The sequence below is a fragment of the Sinocyclocheilus grahami genome, unplaced genomic scaffold (genome assembly GCF_001515645.1).
Source record: "Sinocyclocheilus grahami isolate Dianchi unplaced genomic scaffold, SAMN03320097.WGS_v1.1 scaffold28.1, whole genome shotgun sequence".
In the NCBI taxonomy this organism is placed as follows: domain Eukaryota; kingdom Metazoa; phylum Chordata; class Actinopteri; order Cypriniformes; family Cyprinidae; genus Sinocyclocheilus; species Sinocyclocheilus grahami.
Genome location: NW_015505207.1, coordinates 2,017,445 through 2,040,079, shown reverse-complemented (window position 1 = coordinate 2,040,079; position 22,635 = coordinate 2,017,445). Strand labels below are relative to the sequence as shown.

General features: G+C 39.3%; 1 protein-coding gene across 2 annotated transcripts in view; it reads left to right on the top strand.

Annotated features, from left to right (window-relative positions):
* Nucleotides 1–22,635, top strand: part of LOC107569606 (fibroblast growth factor 14) — a 180,921-nt gene that overhangs the window by 129,638 nt on the left and 28,648 nt on the right. For both annotated transcript variants that reach the window (XM_016255731.1, XM_016255724.1), the window contains exon 4: nt 19,646–19,844. In XM_016255731.1, the coding sequence (XP_016111217.1) occupies nt 19,646–19,844 (199 nt within the window). The remainder of the gene's footprint in view (nt 1–19,645; nt 19,845–22,635) is intronic.

Sequence of the window (22,635 nt, the reverse complement as noted above, 5' to 3'; positions counted from 1 at the left end):
CAACCATTCGGGATCCCTCCACAGTGTTGTTTTATAAACATACACGAACACCCTCTCCCCTTCCCACATACACGTCTGCTCTGACAGCTCTGGCAGCTTCACTCTTCTGGGCTTTAGATGGTTTGTGTGTGTGTGTGATGGGGGGTGGCAGCACTCAGTTCTCTATAAACACAGATAGACCCCCAACATAATCACTTCTCTCTTCTACCACACAGTATATTTGGACTGTGCTGCCTGGCTTATATCTGTTCAAAATTGGCTCCACAGGATCTACAAGACTGTTGAACAGATGAGTGTAGGGATGAAAGACCGCAGGCTTGCTTAGAGAGAGCAAAGCTCCAACCTTAGGCCTCCCTTTTAAAGTACTCCTCCATTGACTTGTATTCGTGAGCAGGATCTATTTGTATTATGGGTGCTAGTATTGAAATATCCCTGGCCTTTATGGCAGTGTTACTTGGCAGAATGCACAGAGAGTTGCTTCTCATTTGAATGGGTGTCCTATTAAAACGATCACGCCATAATAAACTCCGCAAACAAGTGCACACGCTGACGTGTGTCAGTAAACAAAGTCCAAATGCTCTGCCAGGAGTTGTAACTTTACCATGTCACCTGGCATGTCAGCATGTCACCTGGCATTGTTGACCATAGATCTCAATTACAGCACGTTCATAAAGGGCCTTTTTATAATGTGTAATGATGCTGCTGTTGTGCGCACCGAGCCCCTCCTTTAGCAGAGGTATCCTATTTCATTGAATGGGTTACATCATTAATCTAAGTACCTGAAACATCTGGGGATGCAGCTTGTCACTAGGAGCACAAGGGAAATTTAAGTCTGTCAATGGCTGAGATGTGCCCAGCCCTCATAGATAGGAATAATAATAATAAATATAGCTGCAAGCAGCAATGACCGGGGTTCAAGCAGTTAAGGCATTTAAGCACATAAGGAAAAAGATTTTGTTAACAAGGCTGTAACCCCTTAAATCAATGATTAAAAATAGCATTTTGGGCAAATGCAGGTAATTTACCAAAGAAATATGATGATTTTTAACATTTATGACTTTTATAGCGCCACCTATGGTCCGATCTCCATGAAACTTTGCATGATTGTTAAGAGTGATCTGACACATGTTTTCACCAAGTTTCATAAAGTTTTGAGTTTTAGTTTAGGTTTTATAGGCTTTTGGGTATATCTGGACACACCCCTTTTATAAATGACCCTAGGACCTTGGACTGTAGCGAAACACCTAGGACTAGTTCGCAAAAGTAAGTTTTTAACATATTTGTGAATATTTAATGAACGATTTGATTGACAGCATTAGTCCCAGAGGCAAAGTTGTTCAGAATGAGGAGGTCTATCATATAATATGAAGATATAGTGTTTGTTTGAATATATTATAATTTTTTAGCAATTTGAGGCCATTTTCCATTGAAGTCTTGTGTTTTTGAAGCCTTTTTAACTGTTATAGCGCCACCTACAGTCCGATCTCCATGAAACTTTGCATGCTTGTTAAGAGTGATCTGACACATGTTTCTACCATGTTTCATAAAGTTTTAAGTTTCTGTTTAGGTTTTATAGGTTTTTAGGTATATCTGGCCACACCCATTTTCTAAATGACCCCATTATAAGTAACCAAAAGACAAAATTCTTTTTTTTTTTGATAATTATTGATCTAGAGAGTCCAGAGAATATTACTGCAGTGGTTTGATCGAGATTGAACGACAAACCTAGGACTAGTTCGCAAAAGTAGGTTTTTAACATAATTGAGAATATTTAATGACCAGTTTGATTGACAGCATTGGTCCCGGAGGCAAAGTTGTTCAAAATGAGAAGATATATCATATGATATGAAGATCTAGGGTTTTTATGAATATATGTACATTTTCTGTAATTTGAGGTAATTTTCTATACAAATATTGTATTTTTGAGGCCTTTTCAACTGTTATAGCGCCACCTACTGTTCGATCTTCATGAAACTTTGCATGCTTGTTTAGTGTCTTCTGTCACATGTTGTCACCAAGTTTCGTAAAGTTTTGAGTTTTTGTTTAGGTTTTATAGGCTTTAGGGTATATCTGGCCACACCCCTTTCCTAAATGACCCCGTTTTAAGTAACCAAAGGACAAAATTCAAATTTTTTTTTATAATTATTGATCTAGAGTATCCAGAGAATATTACTACAGTGGTTTGATCGAGATTGAGCAAAAAACCTAGGACTAGTTCGCAAAAATAGGTTTTTAACATATTTGTGAATATTTAATGAACGATTTAATTGACAGCAATGGTTCTTGAGGAAAAGTTGCTCGTTATGAGGAGGTCTATCAAATGATATGCATATTGTGTTGATGTGTGAAAAATCGTGCAATATACAACCGTTTACGCACTTGAAAAACGCAATTTCGCCCCCCAGTGGCTGATTTCTTTCAAAATTCTTACAGACCTTTAGGGCTATGTGTTGAACATGCCCACCAAGTTTCGTTCCGATCGACCTCCGTTAACCCTGTCAAATATGTGCTTAAAATTGTTTGGCCAATGGAGGCCATGTTTTTTTAGATACGCGAATGTCCTCATAGACACTTGTGCCACTTTGGACAAAGACACTGTATACCAATTTTCAAGTCGATTGGACCAACGGTTGCGTAGTTATAGCTATTTTTCTGTTTTTCCCCTCTTATAGCGCCACCAAGTGGTAGAGATGCACCATTTTTTAAATTTAACCAAGGATTAAGCTCATAAACATATGTACCAAGTTTGGTGAAGATATCTCATTCCTGTGTTTTTGGATACTTCGTTTACTGCTATAGCGCCACCTATGGTCCGATATTCATGAAACTTTGCTTGCTTGTTAAGAATTGTCAGACACATGTTTTCACCAAGTTTCGTAAAGTTTTGAGTTTTTGTTCTAGAGGCAAAGTTACTCGATATGAGAAGATCTATCAAATGATATGCATATTGTGTTGATGTGTGAAAATTTGCGCAATATACAATCGTTTACGTACTTGAAAATCGTAATTTCGCCCCCCAGTGGCCGATTTCTTTCAAAATTCTTACAGACCTTTAGGACCATGTGTCGAACATGCCCACCGAGTTTCGTTCCGATCGACCTCCGTTAACCCTGTCAAATAGGTGCTTAAAAGATTTTGGCCAATGGCGGCCATGTTTTTTGAGATATGCAAATATCCTCATAGGCACTCGTGCTACTTTAGACCAAGACGCTGCATACCAATTTTGAAGTCGATCAGACCAACGGCTGCCTAGTTATAGCTGAATTTATGTTTTTTCTGTCTCATAGCGCCCCCAAGTGGCAGAGCTGCGCAATTTTTTTTTTTTGACCAAAGATTGAGCTCATACATATGTGTACCGAGTTTGGTGAAGATATCTCATTCCGTTCCAGGTTCAAGAGTTATAGCCTTTTTAGTAAAATTGGTCCTCGACTTTTGAACGTTTTGGCGCCCCCTTGCAACAGAGAGTCGATATTTCAACTTTTTTTTGATAATTATTGATATTCATTGTCCAGAGAATATTCCTGCAGTGGTTTGCTTCCAATCAGGCAAAAAACCTAGGACTAGTTCGCAAAAGTAGGTTTTGGACATACGTCAAATTTGCGGAAATACGACCCCAAATCAGAATGACCATTTTTAATTGGCATTGACCCAAGAATTCCAAATATGTAAAATTTTGGAGTCTACGGCTAGCGGTTTAGGAGTTATTAGCACTTACGCGTTTTTGATCGCTGTAGCGCCCCCTATTGGCCGATTGGGGTGAGTCTTTGTCAGAATGTCCCCTCAGGGAGCTCTACCTTCTGGCCAAATTTCAGCTCTCTACGCCTTACGGTTTGGTCTGCGCGATCAGTTTTAGCGGAGAAAAATAATAATAATAAAAAAAATCCTTACAATTACAATAGGGTTTCAGCACTGCGTGCTTGAACCCCTAAAAATAAAATAAAAATCCTAACAATTACAATAGGGTTTCAGCACTTCGTGCTTGAACCCCTAATAAAAAGATCTGGACATGGCAGCAATTCTCTGCTCTGATTGGACACTAGGGCTGGGTAAAAAAGTCGATTCTCATTTTTACGGAACGATATCGATTCTTAAATCCCAAGGGGGGGGGGTGTTAAAGAATTGTGTTATAATAACCCCTACAAATACAACTCATTATATACACTATAAACACTTTAAAGGAGACAGACATGTAGATGTTTGTGAAAGACGTTTTCTCTGTTTTGGAGGGATGATTATTTTTAAATCATACCCTATTTTTTGCATCAAAATTTGTTTATCCTTTACTATATTTAAGGGTGGATCATTTTATCAGTTGTATATTGCAACAATACATAACTACAATAACTTTGCCTAGTGCTCTTATGAAAGTTTATAGCATGATTTGTGAAAATTTAACTATACTGAATGACATGGCATAGACTTCTTCAAGGCTAGTTTTTGCGTATTTCATTTCATTCTGTAACCTACTTGTTCTACAGATCTGTGTGTGCTAGTGTTAAATGCTACTGTTTTTGACAGTGTTGATAATGTTTATGACAGATAATATCATGATAATTTTTGCGTTTCCCTTACCGAATGTCGTATCCTGTCAGCAAAAACCTGTCCATGGGCTTTTTTGATTGCTTTCAGATTAAGTGCCGGCGATACAGCATTGCCAGATATTGATACTAAAACAAACACAAAACTAAAAATAAATAAAAATAAACTGAAATTATTTCCAATCTTTTGCAAATAAGATAAGATAAAGATATTGCTGATTCTAAACTGCAATTTCCTACTTTATTAACTTTCTAAAGTGTTAAATTAAGTGGAAAAGTCCAAAAACGCTTATAATAGCTGGCTGCACTCACAACTCTCTCAAGTTTCGTTCACTCCGCCAGCATCTCGCAGCGATAATTTTCATAGCAGGGACGCTAAACATTCTTGCAAGCTGTCTAAACTGAATTATACATGTCATGCAGGCATTCATATGAGGAGTTTAACAGCAAATTAGTCTTTCAAAGAACAAATTTTATTTTTGAACATGAAAAATGTACTGAGGTCCGGACCTCGGTGGCCTCATAGCTGGTTATGGGCCTGTGCGAGGCACACGTGAACTGATAATCTCCTCCACATTAATACCAGTTTCAGCACAAAATAATCATGACTAAACATTCAAAGGTAAGTTAAAAGAAAGAGTACAACTTTACAATCCTTATCCTGTCTTGTGTAATCTCTCAATTAGTGTTTAAGCCGCGCAAAGACATCAATATAACGACTTGTAAACAATGTCATGTAATGTCACATTTACCTCAGAAAAACATATACCATGACCATAAACTCATTAGTAAGCTAGAAAAATAAACTGTAGAGAGGGGTATTTTGCTAAATATATGCACCAAATAACATATTCATTATAATTTTTACTGTTCTTCAATGTTTCATTTGTTTGAATAAATCCATAAAGTTTTTGACAGCCACCATTTAAATGTTTATATTTCAAAAAACAAATTGAAGTAGAAGTATTATTATGTAGCCAATTGTAACTTTATTATTTAAAAAAGTTCATTAAGTGTAATTTTAGCAGTTGAATATTAGCCTACAAATCAGTGAATTTTAACTTTCAATATTATAGTAATGTAATACCAACTGACTCTCATGTATATTTTACAGCATTAGTTGAGAATTTTTTTTTCCTTGAGAAAATTTGGCATGGTACTAGTTACGTTACTTTTTTCTCCATGAAATTTATGAAATCCCAGCATACACGCTCCCCAATAAATATTGGTTATTAAAGCATCAACATTCACAGAACACCGTTATTTTTAACTAAAGCAAGCGGCTGCTGCGTGCATGGTTTGGCATGGCAGAATGTCATTGCAATCTCACAAATCTCTGTTATAACACAATAAATATATGCATAAGGAATCTTGTCTACAATTCGTGTGTTATAATGAGAGGATTCATGAGCACGCAAATTTCAGCACTGCATTGCTCAACGCTGCAAACATGTGTTATAGCCTAAATAGAAACTCTGCATATGCTTGCACCTATTAATCGTTTATATTTATATTAGTTCATGTTGCTTGTGCGCAATACATGAATAACAATTTATTTGTTTTAGATATTTTATGTTTAGATATTACTATTTTGCGGGAGTCACGTGAATCATTTTATTCTCCCGCATCCCACACACACACACACATGAGTGTCTACCTGCCCGCACCAGCACTCGCCCATCTTGTCCCACGCCGCACACTGTTTCTAAGTAATGCGTTACTACCCAACACTGACTGTACCTGATATGTATCCAAAATAATCGATATTGAATCGGTAATCGAATCGAAAGCTTGTGAATGAGAATCAGATCGAATCGGGAAATTTGTGTCAAAACCCACTTTACAATTGGACACTTTATTTCAAATATAATACTGACTAAATCTAATAATCCGACACTAGTAGTAAATGTTTTGTCACGGTGTTGCTGTGCCAGAGAACAGGCAGGACGACGAGGATGCAGGAGACAAGAAACCTTTAATAACATAACAAGAGGGAAGGAGCACACACACACACACACACACACACACACAGGGTAACATTCACAATAACTGACAAACTGGAACACAATGGACAGGAACTGATATAGGGTGGATAACGAGGGGCAGACAGGTGAGCACAATGAGGTGATTAACTCATGAGAACAGGAGCAACCAAATAAGGACACAGAGGGAGAAACCATAATAGACAGTCCACAGGGGTGTGACAGGGGGGTGGGCTGGTGCAGGACTGGAATCGGGCGGAGCCACGGAGAGCCTCCAGGGTGGATCCGGGAACCATGGCGGAGCAGAGGACACGGGAGGCCATGGCGGAGCAGGCTACTCGTGAGGCCATGGTAGAGCAGGGACCTCGGGAGGCCGTGGCGGAGCAGGATACTTGGGAGGCCATGGCGGAACCGGATACTCGGGGGGCCACGGTGGATCAGGGACCTCGGGAGCCCGCGGCGGAGCAGGGGATACCCCCCCCCCAAAAAAATCTTCTTGGGGAAATCTAGGAATCCTGGGGGTCGCTCTGGAGGAGCGGGCTCTGGTCGGAGCGGGCTCTTGAGGGCGCTCTGGGGCTGAAGCCGACACGGGAGCGAGCTCTGGGGCTGGAGCAGTCACGGGAGCGAGCTCTGGGGCTGGAGCCCTTCCTGGGCTGAACTGGGGATCCGGAGCCCTTCCTGGGCTTGACTCGGGAACAGGAGCCCTCCGTGGGCTTGACTCGGGAACAGCCCGCACTTCTGGGCTGAGGACAGAGATGGTGCTGGGATGAGATGGGTAACCTGAACGTTTGGATAGGTATGTGGAGGGTCCGGGCGAGGGGTGAGCTGGTGAGGTTTTCGAGAGGGACTGGATGATGATCGCTCCCAACTTCTTCTACCTCCAGATTAACTCCATTTAGATACAGGACCTGATTAACCAGCTCGATCAGGGGAAAGCTATATGTGGGAAGATCACCGCTGATTACGTCATCATCCAGCCCCAGCCAAAAACAGACCCCGAGGACAGAATCGAACCAGCTCACCTGGTGAGAGAGCTCTAGGAACTCCTCCACATACCTCTCCAAATCCCGACCACCCTGCCGCAGACACCAAAGCCTGTCTTCAGCCGTAGACATCTTGTTTTGGGTCAGTTATTCTGTCACGGTGTTGCTGTGCCAGAGAACAGGCAGGACGACGAGGATGCAGGATACAAGAAACCTTTAATAACATAACAAGAGGGTAGGAGCACACACACAGGGTAACATTCACAATAACTGACAAACTGGAACACAATGGACAGGAACTGATATAGGGTGGATAACGAGGGGCAGACAGGTGAGCACAATGAGGTGATTAACTCATGAGAACAGGAGCAACCAAATAAGGACACAGAGGGAGAAACCATAATAGACAGTCCACAGGGGTGTGACAGGGGGGTGGGCTGGTGCAGGACTGGAATCGGGCGGAGCCACGGAGAGCCTCCAGGGTGGATCCGGGAACCATGGCGGAGCAGAGGACACGGGAGGCCATGGCGGAGCAGGCTACTCGTGAGGCCATGGTAGAGCAGGGACCTCGGGAGGCCGTGGCGGAGCAGGATACTTGGGAGGCCATGGCGGAACCGGATACTCGGGGGGCCACGGTGGATCAGGGACCTCGGGAGCCCGCGGCGGAGCAGGGGATACCCCCCCCCAAAAAAATCTACTTGGGGAAATCTAGGAATCCTGGGGGTCGCTCTGGAGGAGCGGGCTCTGGTCGGAGCGGGCTCTTGAGGGCGCTCTGGGGCTGAAGCCGACACGGGAGCGAGCTCTGGGGCTGGAGCAGTCACGGGAGCGAGCTCTGGGGCTGGAGCCCTTCCTGGGCTGAACTGGGGATCCGGAGCCCTTCCTGGGCTTGACTCGGGAACAGGAGCCCTCCGTGGGCTTGACTCGGGAACAGCCCGCACTTCTGGGCTGAGGACAGAGATGGTGCTGGGATGAGATGGGTAACCTGAACGTTTGGATAGGTATGTGGAGGGTCCGGGCGAGGGGTGAGCTGGTGAGGTTTTCGAGAGGGACTGGATGATGATCGCTCCCAACTTCTTCTACCTCCAGATTAACTCCATTTAGATACAGGACCTGATTAACCAGCTCGATCAGGGGAAAGCTATATGTGGGAAGATAACCGCTGATTACGTCATCATCCAGCCCCAGCCAAAAACAGACCCCGAGGACAGAATCGAACCAGCTCACCTGGTGAGAGAGCTCTAGGAACTCCTCCACATACCTCTCCAAATCCCGACCACCCTGCCGCAGACACCAAAGCCTGTCTTCAGCCGTAGACATCTTGTTTTGGGTCAGTTATTCTGTCACGGTGTTGCTGTGCCAGAGAACAGGCAGGACGACGAGGATGCAGGATACAAGAAACCTTTAATAACATAACAAGAGGGTAGGAGCACACACACAGGGTAACATTCACAATAACTGACAAATTGGAACACAATGGACAGGAACTGATATAGGGTGGATAACGAGGGGCAGACAGGTGAGCACAATGAGGTTATTAACTCATAATGAGAACAGGAACAACCAAATAAGGATACAGAGGGAGAAACCATAATAGACAGTCCACAGGGGTGTGACATGTTTCACCTTGATTTGTCTCTAAAATCATTTTTTAGGGTAAAACCCATTGCTGCTAATCTCATAGCTTTCTGTGAGGGCACTGTGTCTGATTAATTTAAACAGTTGCATTGGATTTCATTAATGTAGGCTATGGGATAGTTTAGGATTAAATTATATTCCAGTGATGATACAGAGGCAAGGAATAAAGCCCTATTTAAGGTTAATACATGCTTATAATTACTTTGATTCACTTGAGTATAATCTGTCTTTCAACAATGGACAAAGAACGTCATTGTATGTTGTATGTAAGCTGCATTTCATCTCTTGTAATGTAAAGCCCCAACAAACACCCCAGACATCTATCAATTTTATGCAAGTGCTGATACTAATACTGCACCATAGGACACTGTAAATTATTTTTAAATAGTTGTTTTTCTTTTCTTTTTTTTATTTGACTATCAGCCATTTTGCATTTCCCCCATTAATCATCATTATAATTGAAGGGGTTACATAGAATTTTAAAAATGAATTAAATGGATATAACTTTTTATATTATTAATATCGTTTTATATTATATATTTGCTCCATTGTGTAGTTTAAAGCAATAGCTGATCTCCATTTTTTTTCTCAGTGCTGTCTAGAAGCAATTGAGATATTAAAGAAATCTTATTTTTCCTTCCTAAGGGATATCTTGTTTATTAAAGAGCAGGTCATATGGGTTTTTGAAAAATATCTCTTTTGCAGTTTATAACGTAGCTATCCTTAAATGAAAACACTCTGCAAAGTTATTAATCAAAAAACGATAAATAAAGATATTGTCTCTCAAAAGAGAGAGTTGGTTCTGAATCGCCTAAATGAATCTTGAATATTTTCTAATCTTTTGCCTGTTACCGGTATACATCACTGGGTAACACATTTGCATAATTCCCGCCTGCCCAGAGTCTGACCTGCCCACAAACACTTCCGCTAGACTAGTTAGTGTGTTTACATCATGTTGAGAAGACGCTGTGTTCAAGGATACCACAGAAATACAATTCGAACCTTTTGTTGTGTGCATGTCATTTTACCAAGGACTGCTTCTCTAATCTTGGCTTTTATCTTCGTTGGCTTCTTCTATCTTCTTAATTTGGACTAACAAGCTCTCTGACAGATTGGAGCACTATATTATTGTTTTATGCAAAGGTGCTTTGTCAATGTAGCGCTCGCTAACTTGCTCAAGGACTCCTCTCTGTGCCAATCACAGCAGGCTTGGCCAGCTGACCAATCAGAGCAGAGTAGGCTTATGGAAGGGAGGGGTTTGCTCCGAACTTGCTTGGAATCGAATCGTTTAGAAATCATTGGCAAATGACTCTAATATTAAATGTATATTCTGAGAAAATTACAATGTTTTCTGACCTTAGATGCATTTAAACCTGTTGTAGGGGACTCTAACACAATATTAGGACACTTTAAAATACCATATGACCTGCTCTTTAAAGGCATAGTTCATCCAAAAATTAATGCAAAAGATTATATTAACTGTTTTTGTCCATATATGTTCATCAACTAAACAACAATGGATGCCATTGACTTTTATTGTATGAAAACATTTTTCAAGATATCTTTTGAAAAAGGTTTGAAAAGGCATGAGAGTGAGTATATGAAAACAGAATAGATTTTTAGGTGAACTATTCCTTTAGTTTTCCCCTTATCACAATTGTACTGTAAAGACAATACAGCAAAATAATATATGTCATGTTTGTACTGTACCATGACTTCAGTACATTTACAGTTTACATTTACAAGTTTTCCTCGGGGCTTCAGCGATGTCATCCCGATGGGGCTTCTTTAACTGCCAGAGAACGGTATTCCCATGCTTGTGGAGATGGATGGTTTAAATATGCCCCGTGGTGCAGTTCATATTCCTCTGTGTAGAGGGTTTGACAGATCTCTGTGAGCAACGCTCTGGACCAGAGAAAGGCAAAGTCTGCCTCCCTGCGTGCGTGTAAGAGCCCAATTTGAAACAACAAAGAAAAACGATATCTCCTGTTGGAGTCCCCGACTGGAGATCAGCCATATCACTCAGACTCCATCTGTGTTATCTGGGGACAACAAAAGGTTTCAACAGATATGTTATATTGTGGAATAAAGCTTAATCTTTTTTAATCAAGATGTGCTATTTGTCTCCGCATTAGGGATGAGTGGAAAAAGTGTTCTCTATTTCCTGAGCATTAGAGTGGGAAATCTTCATATCCTTCCTGCATTTTTAAGGCTATGTGAAATGAATGCAGGTTTTCAAAGAGTACGGTCCAGCAAATGTCATCCAAGATTTATCATCCATGATAAAGCACATATCTCCAACCAGATTGCACGTACCGAATCCGCCAAACAGGCATATCGAGGGATTAGAGGAAATAGCAAATACTTCATTGAATATTCTGGCTAACAGTTCAATACAGATATTGGATGGAAGAGAGGAAATAATCATTTACACTTTTGCTCACACACGCACAAATGCACACATTCTCCCACACTGACACAAGCTGTGAATGTGAGGTGGAAGGTGACTCACTATGCTCGCTGGCAGACAGGAATCCCTGCTGGAGGAAAATCCTGTCTGCGAGGGAGACACATGTATGCATACACAAGTTCAGACCAAGCCTGTTATATTTTTAGCTTGAGCCCACAACCCAACAAAATTTTTCAGATGATGTTTAAAAATGTGAAATGGACTTTAGCCTGTTTGCTGCCTTTGACGTCACAGCTCATGTAACTGCAGCATAGTTGCTAGTCCAAGCCAAACAACAGCCACTAAGATGCTGACAGACAGATATACAGGTATTACAGTCCTTCTTGAGTCAGAATTTGTTTTTTTTTTTTTTTTTTTTTACAAAAGTAAGAATATTTATTCTAAAAGTAAGTGACAGTACAAAGCCCAAGATCAGTCATATTGGTTGTTTAGCAGGATAAATAAGAGCACAAAACAATTGTGAGAAAATATGACCTTGCTGCCACAATGTTTTTGATGATTTTCAATATTTAATGTTATGGTTTCATGAGTGATTTGGTTATGCAGACGTTAAGGTCTTCTGAGTGGTTTTAAGCATCTTGCTAGGTGGTAACCTTCCTTCAATGCAAGTCTATGGATTTTTTTGCATCTGTTTTCTTAGGAAAGATATAGCACACTTCTTGACATCAAGCTGCACAGTTTGAGGTATTATTCATGTTCACAGAATAAGTGACGCAGGACAAGTTTGCCACTGAATAATACTTGGGGATTCCTCAAGCTGACAAAATGCCGTTGTTTACCACACCGATATTTGATGCATTTTTCAAATCCATCCCATGATGCAGCTGAAGGCCTAAAGGCAAAATCCATGTTTCTCTCTTAAGGCATTGGACTGTGTGTCATCTACATCTCTGTCAGGCTGACAGCTAGGGAATTGTGCGCCGTGTGACTGCCACAGCCCCGAGTCCTGCCTTCCTGCAGTCTGTCGGCTTGTTAGAGAGACCTCACATCTCCTGGCTAGCCAATAATGACTGCTGGATTACTCCTTTAAGACCAAACTGGCCTCAATTTAAAGATCAACAGCTCTTTGGTGGCCAGCACTGGCTCACGGGAAGTTTATCCATTGAGATCTCCCTCAAGGTCGAGCACTGTGTGGAGTTCTTAGACTGACTTGTGGCTGGGTCATTCACAGAAAACTGTGCCATTTGTGCTAAAAAATTTCAGGATCTTTTTATTTTTATTTTTTTTATTTAATTTGAAAAGGTATCAGCCATAGACATTGAGGTACCACCACAGGGCAATGTGTTTCCCCCAGTAATACGTTTAGTGGTCAGAACATAATGTTTTATTTATTTATTTTTATGATTATGACGTTTTTGTACAATTACACTACCGTTCAAGTTTAAGGTTAATAATTTTTTTTATGTTTTTGAAAGAGTCTCTTATGCTCACTAAGGCTGCAATTTGATAAAAACACAATCACATTTAAAACACCTGTCTTCTATTTTAACATATTTCAAAATGTAATTTATTCTTGTGATCGCAGCAGCCATTACTCCAGTCTTCAGTGTCACATGATCCTTGACAAATACAGTAATATGCTGATTTGGTGCTCAAGAAACATTTCTTATTACAGTTGAAAACGGTTGTGCTGTGTAGTAGTTTTGTAGAATTTTTATTTATTTATTTTTATAATAATGTTTTTACTGTCACTTCTGATTTGATGAATGCCCAATAGCAGGCCAATATAAGTAAACAAAATGAAATTCTGATATAGACTATAAGAACAACTTGCATCTGTTTGAACCGTTATCAGTTGGAGGAAATTTTGTCCAAAAAAGCATTTTTGAAAATGAAGGCTGATGTTCTAATCAAAACATGCATTTAAAAATAAAATTGTTCTATTCTTCTGTTCTGTTTGAGTTCAGTTGATCAGATAATGTGACCAAGTTTAGTATCCTGTTAAATATATCAGTACATAGAACTCAGATGGCACTGTTTTCAGAGAATGACCCTGCTACAATAAGGACGTCCTTCTCAGCCCTCAGTACCAGCTTGTGCCAGTGTGAACTGGACCACAACCAGCCATTCATTCCTAGTGTCTCTCTGTCCTGAGAGCTTTATGCATGATATATCACTCAAACAAGAGCAACATAAATACTGCAGACACTGAGATATCCTCAACAGGGAAATATCATTCCTCTTGTTACCAATACTATAGTTGATTTTGGATTCATGATCCTCTCATCTGGTTTGCTTAGAAATGAGGCTTGATTCAAGATTTAGAACCTACAGTATTAACAGATATTGCTGTGGAGCTTCACATGATTTTTTCCCCCTCCCCATTTACCGAGTAAACACACAAGAGAGCTGAAGCAGGGACACTTAAAGTGCACTCAGAATCTAGGGACATTGCCTTTCATAGAGCTGGTGTTAAAAATCTACCACACAGCCGAGAGGTCACTCTCTTCAGGGAGGCTGAACGGAGAGTTTTAAGTGCTTGCGGTTAGACTGCTCTTCAAAAGGCAATGGGCTCTTAGCTATTCATCATTGAAAAAATCACTTGATAATAATCAACAAAGAGATGTACAACAGAGAGGAAGGATTAATAGTAGCACTTAAAAAAATACGTGTTTGAATTGGTAATCTATGGCAAGTTCGGCACTGTAAGTCACTGGATGACTGACAACAAGTATCATTGTAGCATTTTGTACGCTTCCCCAGGCTTGATAACATGCCAAAGAGCTTGCAAAAGTAGAATAAAATGCAAATATGAATATTATTGTGGCAGAAATTAATGGTGTGAATTAACACGTCTGCCACCGAAGAGAGTGAACCGTAACACACAAAGCACTGTGCTTGAAGCTCCACCCTCATCTCAAATTTTAACAGGAACAAGCAAGTTTATCCAATATGCCTCATTTTGTTTGCACTGCATTTTAGACGGATTACATGAGCACAAAACCATCAAAAAGCCTCTCGTGGCCCTACCCTATCATTCCTCGTGTTGAGTGAAAAGACTCCCATGTCACATGTTGCCAAGAGGCTCATCAGAGCCTGCCGATACAATACATATTTATGGACCATCCATATTTAACAGCATCCTTTCTGTTGTTTGATTGGTTGAGGAAATTCAGTGAAGCTCATATTATGTAGCTCTCTTTTGATGTTTCAACATGAGCAGAGATGTGAGGGAAGCTCAGTCTTTTCAAGATTAGTAGACTTGATTCAAACGTTAACATTAAACAATTTCCAATTTTTCCCTGTTCACGAGAAATGGTTTGGCAGGCCAGCACGAGGGAGCCAGTCTAACACGTTTTTTTCACGTCTCGCTCGCTTTCTCGGGATCTGTCTCCCCCTGTCTATTTTTTTGTATTCCTTAACCTTTCTTTTCTCTCACTTCTGTCTCTTCACTTTTTCGCTCTCCCTCTCTTTCCCCCATCCCCCATGTGTCTCCGTCTGCTCTCGGAGAGGGATGGGTTGATTATCTGTGTCTGAAGTAAACTGCCCTTTCTGGCACTGGCCAAGGTCAATTACGGCCACACATTCAAAGCAGAATGAAAATAAGGGGTGAATCGCAGGTGCAGTAGTGACTTTTCCTTTCAAGCAGCTTTTTCTACCCCTTTTAATGTCATTTTCTTCAGCTTTACTTTTTCAGTAATTTCATCAGTTTTTAGATACATATTTGGAGAATTTTTGAAGCATTCGTTTACATTCGTAGGAAATTGGTTTTTCCATGATAGCCTGGTGAAATGCCAGGGGAGCTATATTAAAATTTTTACTTACAGTCCTCTAATTATTTCATAGTAATTCTCAACATGCTCCTACTGAGATCATCAACCCTTCCCATGTTGCATTGTTTCACACAGTGACTCTTGAAACATGAACAAAAGACCCAATGTATATGCATATTCGAATACTAAAAATACTGGTGTCTCTCTTCGGCAAAATAAAAAGGAAAGAGGGGAAAAAACTTAATTGCTAGGCAGTAGCCTTTCAAGCGTTACCATGGCTACACGATAGAAAGGTATGTGCTGTTTTAATAGCAGGCTGTGAAAAGGAAGAGCTGTCAAGAAAAGAGCATCAGGCAGAAGGCGGTTAAAAGCATGGATTGCCTCTTCCTCATAGTGTTTGCTGCCAGAGATCAAAGTTGGACAGTGTGACACATATCACCTGTCTAATTTGTTGTCTAGGATGCAAAATTAAATAAAGCTTTCATTGTATTAACCGCCGGCTCTCTTTGTGCCGACCCATGGGAGACTTGTGCAGTCAGCAATCAAGTTTAGCAAGCAAAGGAGGCCTAGCCTGCTCAAAAATGTATTCTAAATAGACATAACACTAAAACAGATGCTTTAATCAAATTTTTGTATAATTCAGAAGTATATATTTTATAAAGATGTTTTTTTAAATGTATTTTTATATTGATATTAATTAATTAATATTTATTTTAATATTTTATATAATTTCTAGCATAGGTGGGAATCTGCTCTTCTAATATGTAAATTGACCAATCAGAATGGATATGCTAATTATGGAATGTTGTTTGTTTCCAGCAAAAATGCAGCTGAAATATGCCTCCTTCCATATAAATAACCGATCAATATCAGCAGTAACCCTTCAAACCAATTAGCTGTCAATATCACTTTAGTGAATCTAAATTCTGCTTGTGATTAACACAACAGGTGGAGTGAAACAAAAACAAGAATTAAATAACAGTTTTAGAGAGACTTCAGATTTATCTTGGAATTGGAGTCTGCATTACTGAAGGATGTCAATATAACCCAATGACTGCACATCTCTGTGATTGTCTATTTAATTATTAGAACATTTTTAATAGAAAGAAAATCATTAATTAAATTTGACTCATTAGTGGTTTGTTGTGTTTCTTCCTGCAAGACAATAATTTAGTGATTTTTGTTGTAGGCAGCGTGTATATCTCTCTATTTATTTATGTATTTATTTTTTTCACTTATTTTAGTCAGTCAATTTTGTGTAGTTTTATCATACTCAAGACTTCTGAGTATCATCAAAGAGGGCCAGGCTTTGTTATAAGACACGTCTTTGTGAATCAGGGTCTTTGTACATTCTCTACATCACAGTAATCAATTTCAAAAGGAAAGCTGCAAAGTTGCCAAGATGAAAGAAAATTTGAAACTCATCTTCAAAATCATTAGTATAAACAAAAAAGTTTGTTTAGTTTGAGTCATTAAGTTGAATAATTAAGGAGTGACTAATTCTGTCTGTGGTCTTGATGAATCCTCTCATATTAAAATACTCTACAACACCAAAATAATTGTTTATTTTTGAAAACATTCAGAAAGTAGCTTAGTTTTGGCAGAATGAATGAAATGTTTATATTGTTCAGTGTGTTATGAATTTTAAGAAGGTGTGAAGGTTTATTTTAAGAAAGTGTAAATTAGTCAACGATACTGATTTATTTATTGAATAATCTTAACATTATATGAGGAAAAGAAAACTTTTTAAGACTATAAAGACAGTTACATTAAAGGGAATAAGGCTAAAGCGGCACATGAGTTTGCTGTAGTTGTCAGATATGATTAACATTTTGTAGCGTTCACTGTTGCTAACTAATTTAACTCGTCTTAGCTCTTTTGTGTAATAAGAATGGCTTATAAACTGACTCAACAGTTGAACTTTCACCTTTCTATGCTGTGAAAATCACCAGTGGTAGGATCTGGTTTGTTTTAAAGCCCTTGGTTAGCATGCAGTCAATGAAGTAAGCTGTTAGTGTTTAATCAAGGGTGCAAGAGAGCCTTCCAAAACACATCCGAGTTCAACTCCCTTACATAATGCAATTTCATCCCATTTATTCTGCCGTTGCATCTGACTAACATGCCACTTAGTTCCTGTCTTCACTCCTTTTCTAACCAAGTACCTTGTCTGGGGTTGACAAGAAACGATTTAACAGAGAAATAATAGACAGGAAGGAGTTCTGTGGAAATGCTTTTCTCTCAGCTTAAAATAAAACAATAGGGCTCCAATTTTGCACAATTTAGCACCTTTGTAGTAATATTTGTCCAACTATTGCTGGTTCTTAATATCTTTTTAAAAAGAGAGTGGGGAGAGTGGGGAAAGTGGGGTCAACTTTTATTAATATATATTATAGGGGTTTACATTTTTTGATTAACTGACCTTTTAAAATATAGGAGATATTGAATCTCATATTCAACAGTATTATTTTCGCAAGAAAGTATTTAGGATGTGATTTGCTGTAAAATCTGCCTCATTTGTCATTTAGAAGGAGACTTTTAGAACAGACACATATTTATATGCTTAGAACTTGCAGTCTTATACAGATATGAGGTCTTTAATGTGTAGTTTAATGATGGGTGTTAATGGAATTTGTAGATTTATAAATGATAGTTTTGGTGCTATTTACCAATAGAGAGAAGTGCTCCTAGGATTATTGAAGTGGTGGAGTTGTTGAATTGACAGGAAGCCTGGAAGCTTTAATCGATGCAGTAATACAACATACACAGTGTTTACAGATGGCACCAAATAATGGGTCATACAGAGGAAATGAATGGCTTTCACTGGCTAAATTAAGTCATTTTGACTTAATACACTGCAATATTTCAAAATTCTTAAATCAGTCAGAATGAAGTAAATATATATATGCTGCACAATGTGAAGCTAATACAGCTTGCTACTGTACATAGTGAGTCTGTTTTTAGTAAATCATTAAAAGTGAATTGTTGTTATAATGTTATAATTCTCATTTGTAAGCTGCTTTGGATAAAAGCGTCTGCAAAATGACTAAATGTAAATGTAATGGGTATTTTAATTATTTTAGTGATAATGCAATGTGACGTTCAGCGTAAGTATCAAAATAAATGAAACAGAACCACACCACTGAATAACCACTTGAATTACCTTCATTCTTTAAGATCTCAGTTTCACAACTCCGTGTGACAGCTGTGCCATTTTTATTTTAATCGATTGATTAATCTGATGGAGTCTTATGTTCTGGATAAGGAAGTGTGAGATTTTTAGTAGATAATGTTTACTGCTCCTGCTAGATTCACAGTCTGGCATGATCCCAGACTTTTCAAATGAACTGCAAAATGAAATTTCGTGGAGCCAAATGAAGTGTGGGTGTACAGTATGCCCACAAGGTGTGGAATCAGATGTACTGAAAAGATGGCGAAGAAGAGGTTGGAATGTCCTTGCCAAAGTGTGGATTGTGCAGTTGGATATGGATATTTGAAGAAAATAATAGACATTGGCATGGCTGAGCATGGCACCTGGAGTGAAGGTGAAAGTAGAGATTAATTTGTCATGAGTGAATATCACATTTTGTCTTGGGGCCAATTATTTTGTTTGTATGCTCATTGAGGTATCAGCAGACAGACCTGCAGTGTCTGCCTACAGATTAGACCTCGGGCGTATCACCATGCATACAGAGTAATAGGAAAATGTACAGGAATGTGAATGTTATTTTAAGAAGTCTCTGTGTTCTGTTACCAGGTTTGCTGTTTCTATTCTGTTAATTAAATGTACCAAAACTCCAAATACCAATGTACTGTAAACATACAAATTATAAATGTTATTCAGAGTGGACACCATATTTAGTGAATGAATGGAAACAAAGCTGTGAGGGACAGAAGTGCAATCTGTTCAATATGTCGTATAGCTCTTCTGATTGATAGAAAATGTCCCTCACTGCCAAATTAAGTATTGAGTTTATTCTGACTTAAAACTGTATGTTATAAATCAGTGTTTTCCAATCCTGAGGTTTCAAATGCTTAGGGATTTGTGATGGAACTGGAGGAGAGCTGTAAGATACAATAGAAATGGCAATGCTAAATTGCTACATTATAAAATTTTTTTAGAATGATAAATAATTAAGGGATATTTTATTGTATAGAATTAGGTCAAACAGATAAAGTAGTTTCAGTTATTCATGTGAAAATAAATTTCAGTTATTCATGTGAAATTGTGAAATGTTTATTGAACCATTTTTTAACTCTAAATCCCACACAGAATTTACCACAGCTTTTGTGTGACGCCTTCCTCTTGTGTCTCCCTTTCTTACAGGAACTGTTTACGCCGGAATGCAAGTTTAAAGAGTCTGTGTTTGAAAACTACTATGTGATCTACTCATCCATGCTGTATAGGCAGCAGGAGTCGGGGAGAGCATGGTTCCTTGGCTTAAATAAAGATGGCCAGGCCATGAAGGGGAACCGGGTGAAGAAAACTAAACCAGCTGCTCACTTCCTGCCCAAGCCATTAGAAGGTAAAGCGTTCTCTGAAAGTCTCAAGAGAACGGTTAACATCCAGGTCACTGTGACACTGGCAGAATGGTAATGAAGTGCACAAGCCCCTGAGAGATATGCTTTTGCTTGATGCCTTTTTACAGTTTTTCTCAAATGGTTTACACATTTTTTTCAAACTAAGGTCAAGGTTTTCAAAACAAGAAACACAGGCATCCAAACGCTTTTCCAAAACAGGTTGTACATTTTCATCGCGTTAATACAAATTACAACATACATAATTTTTATTGAGAACCCACACACAAAAAAATCTCCAGTCCAAGGTTCATGTTTTCAAAGCGTTTAATACAAACAACTACAGAGATGGAGGAGGTAGAAGAAGATAAGAGAGGATAGGAAGAAGAGATAAAGATGAGAGAGTGGAGGAGGAAGACAGAGGATGGGAGAGGAATAGGAGAGGATGTAGAATGAGGAGAGGAGAGGAGGAGGACATTGAAAGAGTTGAGGAAAGAGCAAGAGGAAATGATGTAAGAGGAGGGTGAGAAGAGAGGAAGGGGACAGCAGTCTCAAATGAGATGAGAGACAGTTTAATTGACACTGAGTCATAGTTTCTTGATAGAGGCCAGACAGAGTTCAGCGTAATGCGAGCAGATCTACATTGACTATAGAAAACCAAGAAAAGAGGGAGGAATGTCATTGGTCAATGATGACCCAACATCACCATCTGTGCTGTGCTCTCATGAGGCTGTACAACATCCGTGCCAGGTGTGAATTGAACATCTTCACCGTTACTTCCTTAGATGCAGAGCTTGAATTCATGTGGAAAATTATAATATCAATCAAACTGCAGTTGGGTTGTTTTGATTAAGTAATAATAACTTTTTGTTATAAAGCTTGTTTTATAGCAAAAGCAGATAAAAAAAAAGTTTGCCAAAAGGCAGATTCGAACCCGGGTCGATCACGTCAAAAGGTAGTTGACACACATTTTACCATCTGCACCACTGGAGCTAACGACTAGTGACCGTCTTTTGTCATGTTGACTAACCCAATCTCACATTGGTGGATGGAGTTAGTGTAATAGCCTTTGCCAACGATTTTTTTTTTTTATTCCCAACAGTTAAACAATTGCCCACAGAAAAAAAAACGGGGGAAAAAATATGCTGCAGCACCCCCACTTCCCACGCCTATGATGTATACACAGAGGAATGACTTACTACTATTAGTGCAGCAGGGAGACCGTGCCAAATTAGGCAACTCCAAGCTGTTGTGGTCACGCCATGACAACACTCGTGTCCGTTGTATCCGTCACAGTGTTGCCAAGTCCGCGGTTTTCCTGTGGAATTGGGCTACTTTATCACTGTTGCTGCGGGTTGATTTTCATGTCCGTGGGTTGAAGCGACCCCAATAACGTGTGTTTTAGCCCCCAGAACGTGATTTTTACCGGGGGACCCCTCGAAACGCAGTTAGTTTTGAGTAGCAATTGGGCGGGTTTTGTTATGAAAACCTGGCAACCATTTCCCTCAAGCAGGTAAAACGTGAACTCGCGATGCCTTGAAAGTAGACAAAACCGGCTTTTTTGACAAAACATGTTTAGAGTTCAGATCGCGCTATATGTGGAGAATAATGCATGGCAATCAGCTCTTTTTTTTAAAAGTGACGTTTATCGGTTTTTCCATAGTTATATATATTTATCTGTTTTTGCAAATGATCTCTTCATATATATATATATATATATATATATATATATATGTACATGTATACATGTCACAATATTAGATTTTTCACACCACAGTTATTGTGGCCAAAAGAATTCACGATATCGATATATCGCGATATCTATAGAAACTCTTTTTTATATTTATGCCTATTTACTTTTAAATTATATCTATATCATTTTTACTTTGTTTACTTTCTTTTTACCCAATGAGCATAAGGATACTGATAAACACTTTCACTTCTTCTTCAGGTCACAGCTGACCTGAGACTGGATTTCTCTGTCTTCTTTGAAGCTCTTTATGAAATAACAAGAGAGAAAATACTGTCAAGTTCAACAGTACGATGAATAAATAACTAATAACTAACTCAAAACTAATACTTTAACCTGTTAACTTGCTTGCCCGAATTTTAATCTATTTAACCTATCGTTGCGCCGGCGCCAATGCAGTCATGCAGTTAACGCACTTCTAATTCAGTATTAATGTGCGTCTAGAACGGCTGCAGATGAGGCATTAAGTGCATGGCCCTGTGACCAACTTAACATTTTACAGAGTTTAATGTAGCAATGTGTTCGCTCAGTTTTTCTAGATTTGTTTTAATCATATAATAGATTTGAACAAAGAAATCAAGTGCTGCGCACATGTATTGGCCATGACTTGATTGCAAATACAATTACAAAAATTAGACCAGTAGAGAAAACGTGGTAGTTATTAAAAGAATCACCCCTTTATTTAAATATATGAACACAGGAAACCGCTGTTGACAGGTTAATGTAACGGTTCCCATTCCATGACTAGTAAAATAATGGCAACTTACTGTCTGTAAGCATGGTTCTTCTCGGGAGATGCGCGGCCGCACGCTGCGTCTTCTTCTTGTTTGACAGGGGTCAGCGTTAAGGCACAATACTGCCACCTGGGAGGTCAACCAGGTACTGGCACTGGAGTAGGCTATTTGCGTGTCGTGTTATCATAAGTGTCCTGTTCATTTTAAATATTGTGGTTATCACCAATACCGGTATATCGTCACAGCCAAAATTAACACAATGTCCATATTTCATGATTTGAATATCACGGTTATCGTCAATACCGGTATATCGCA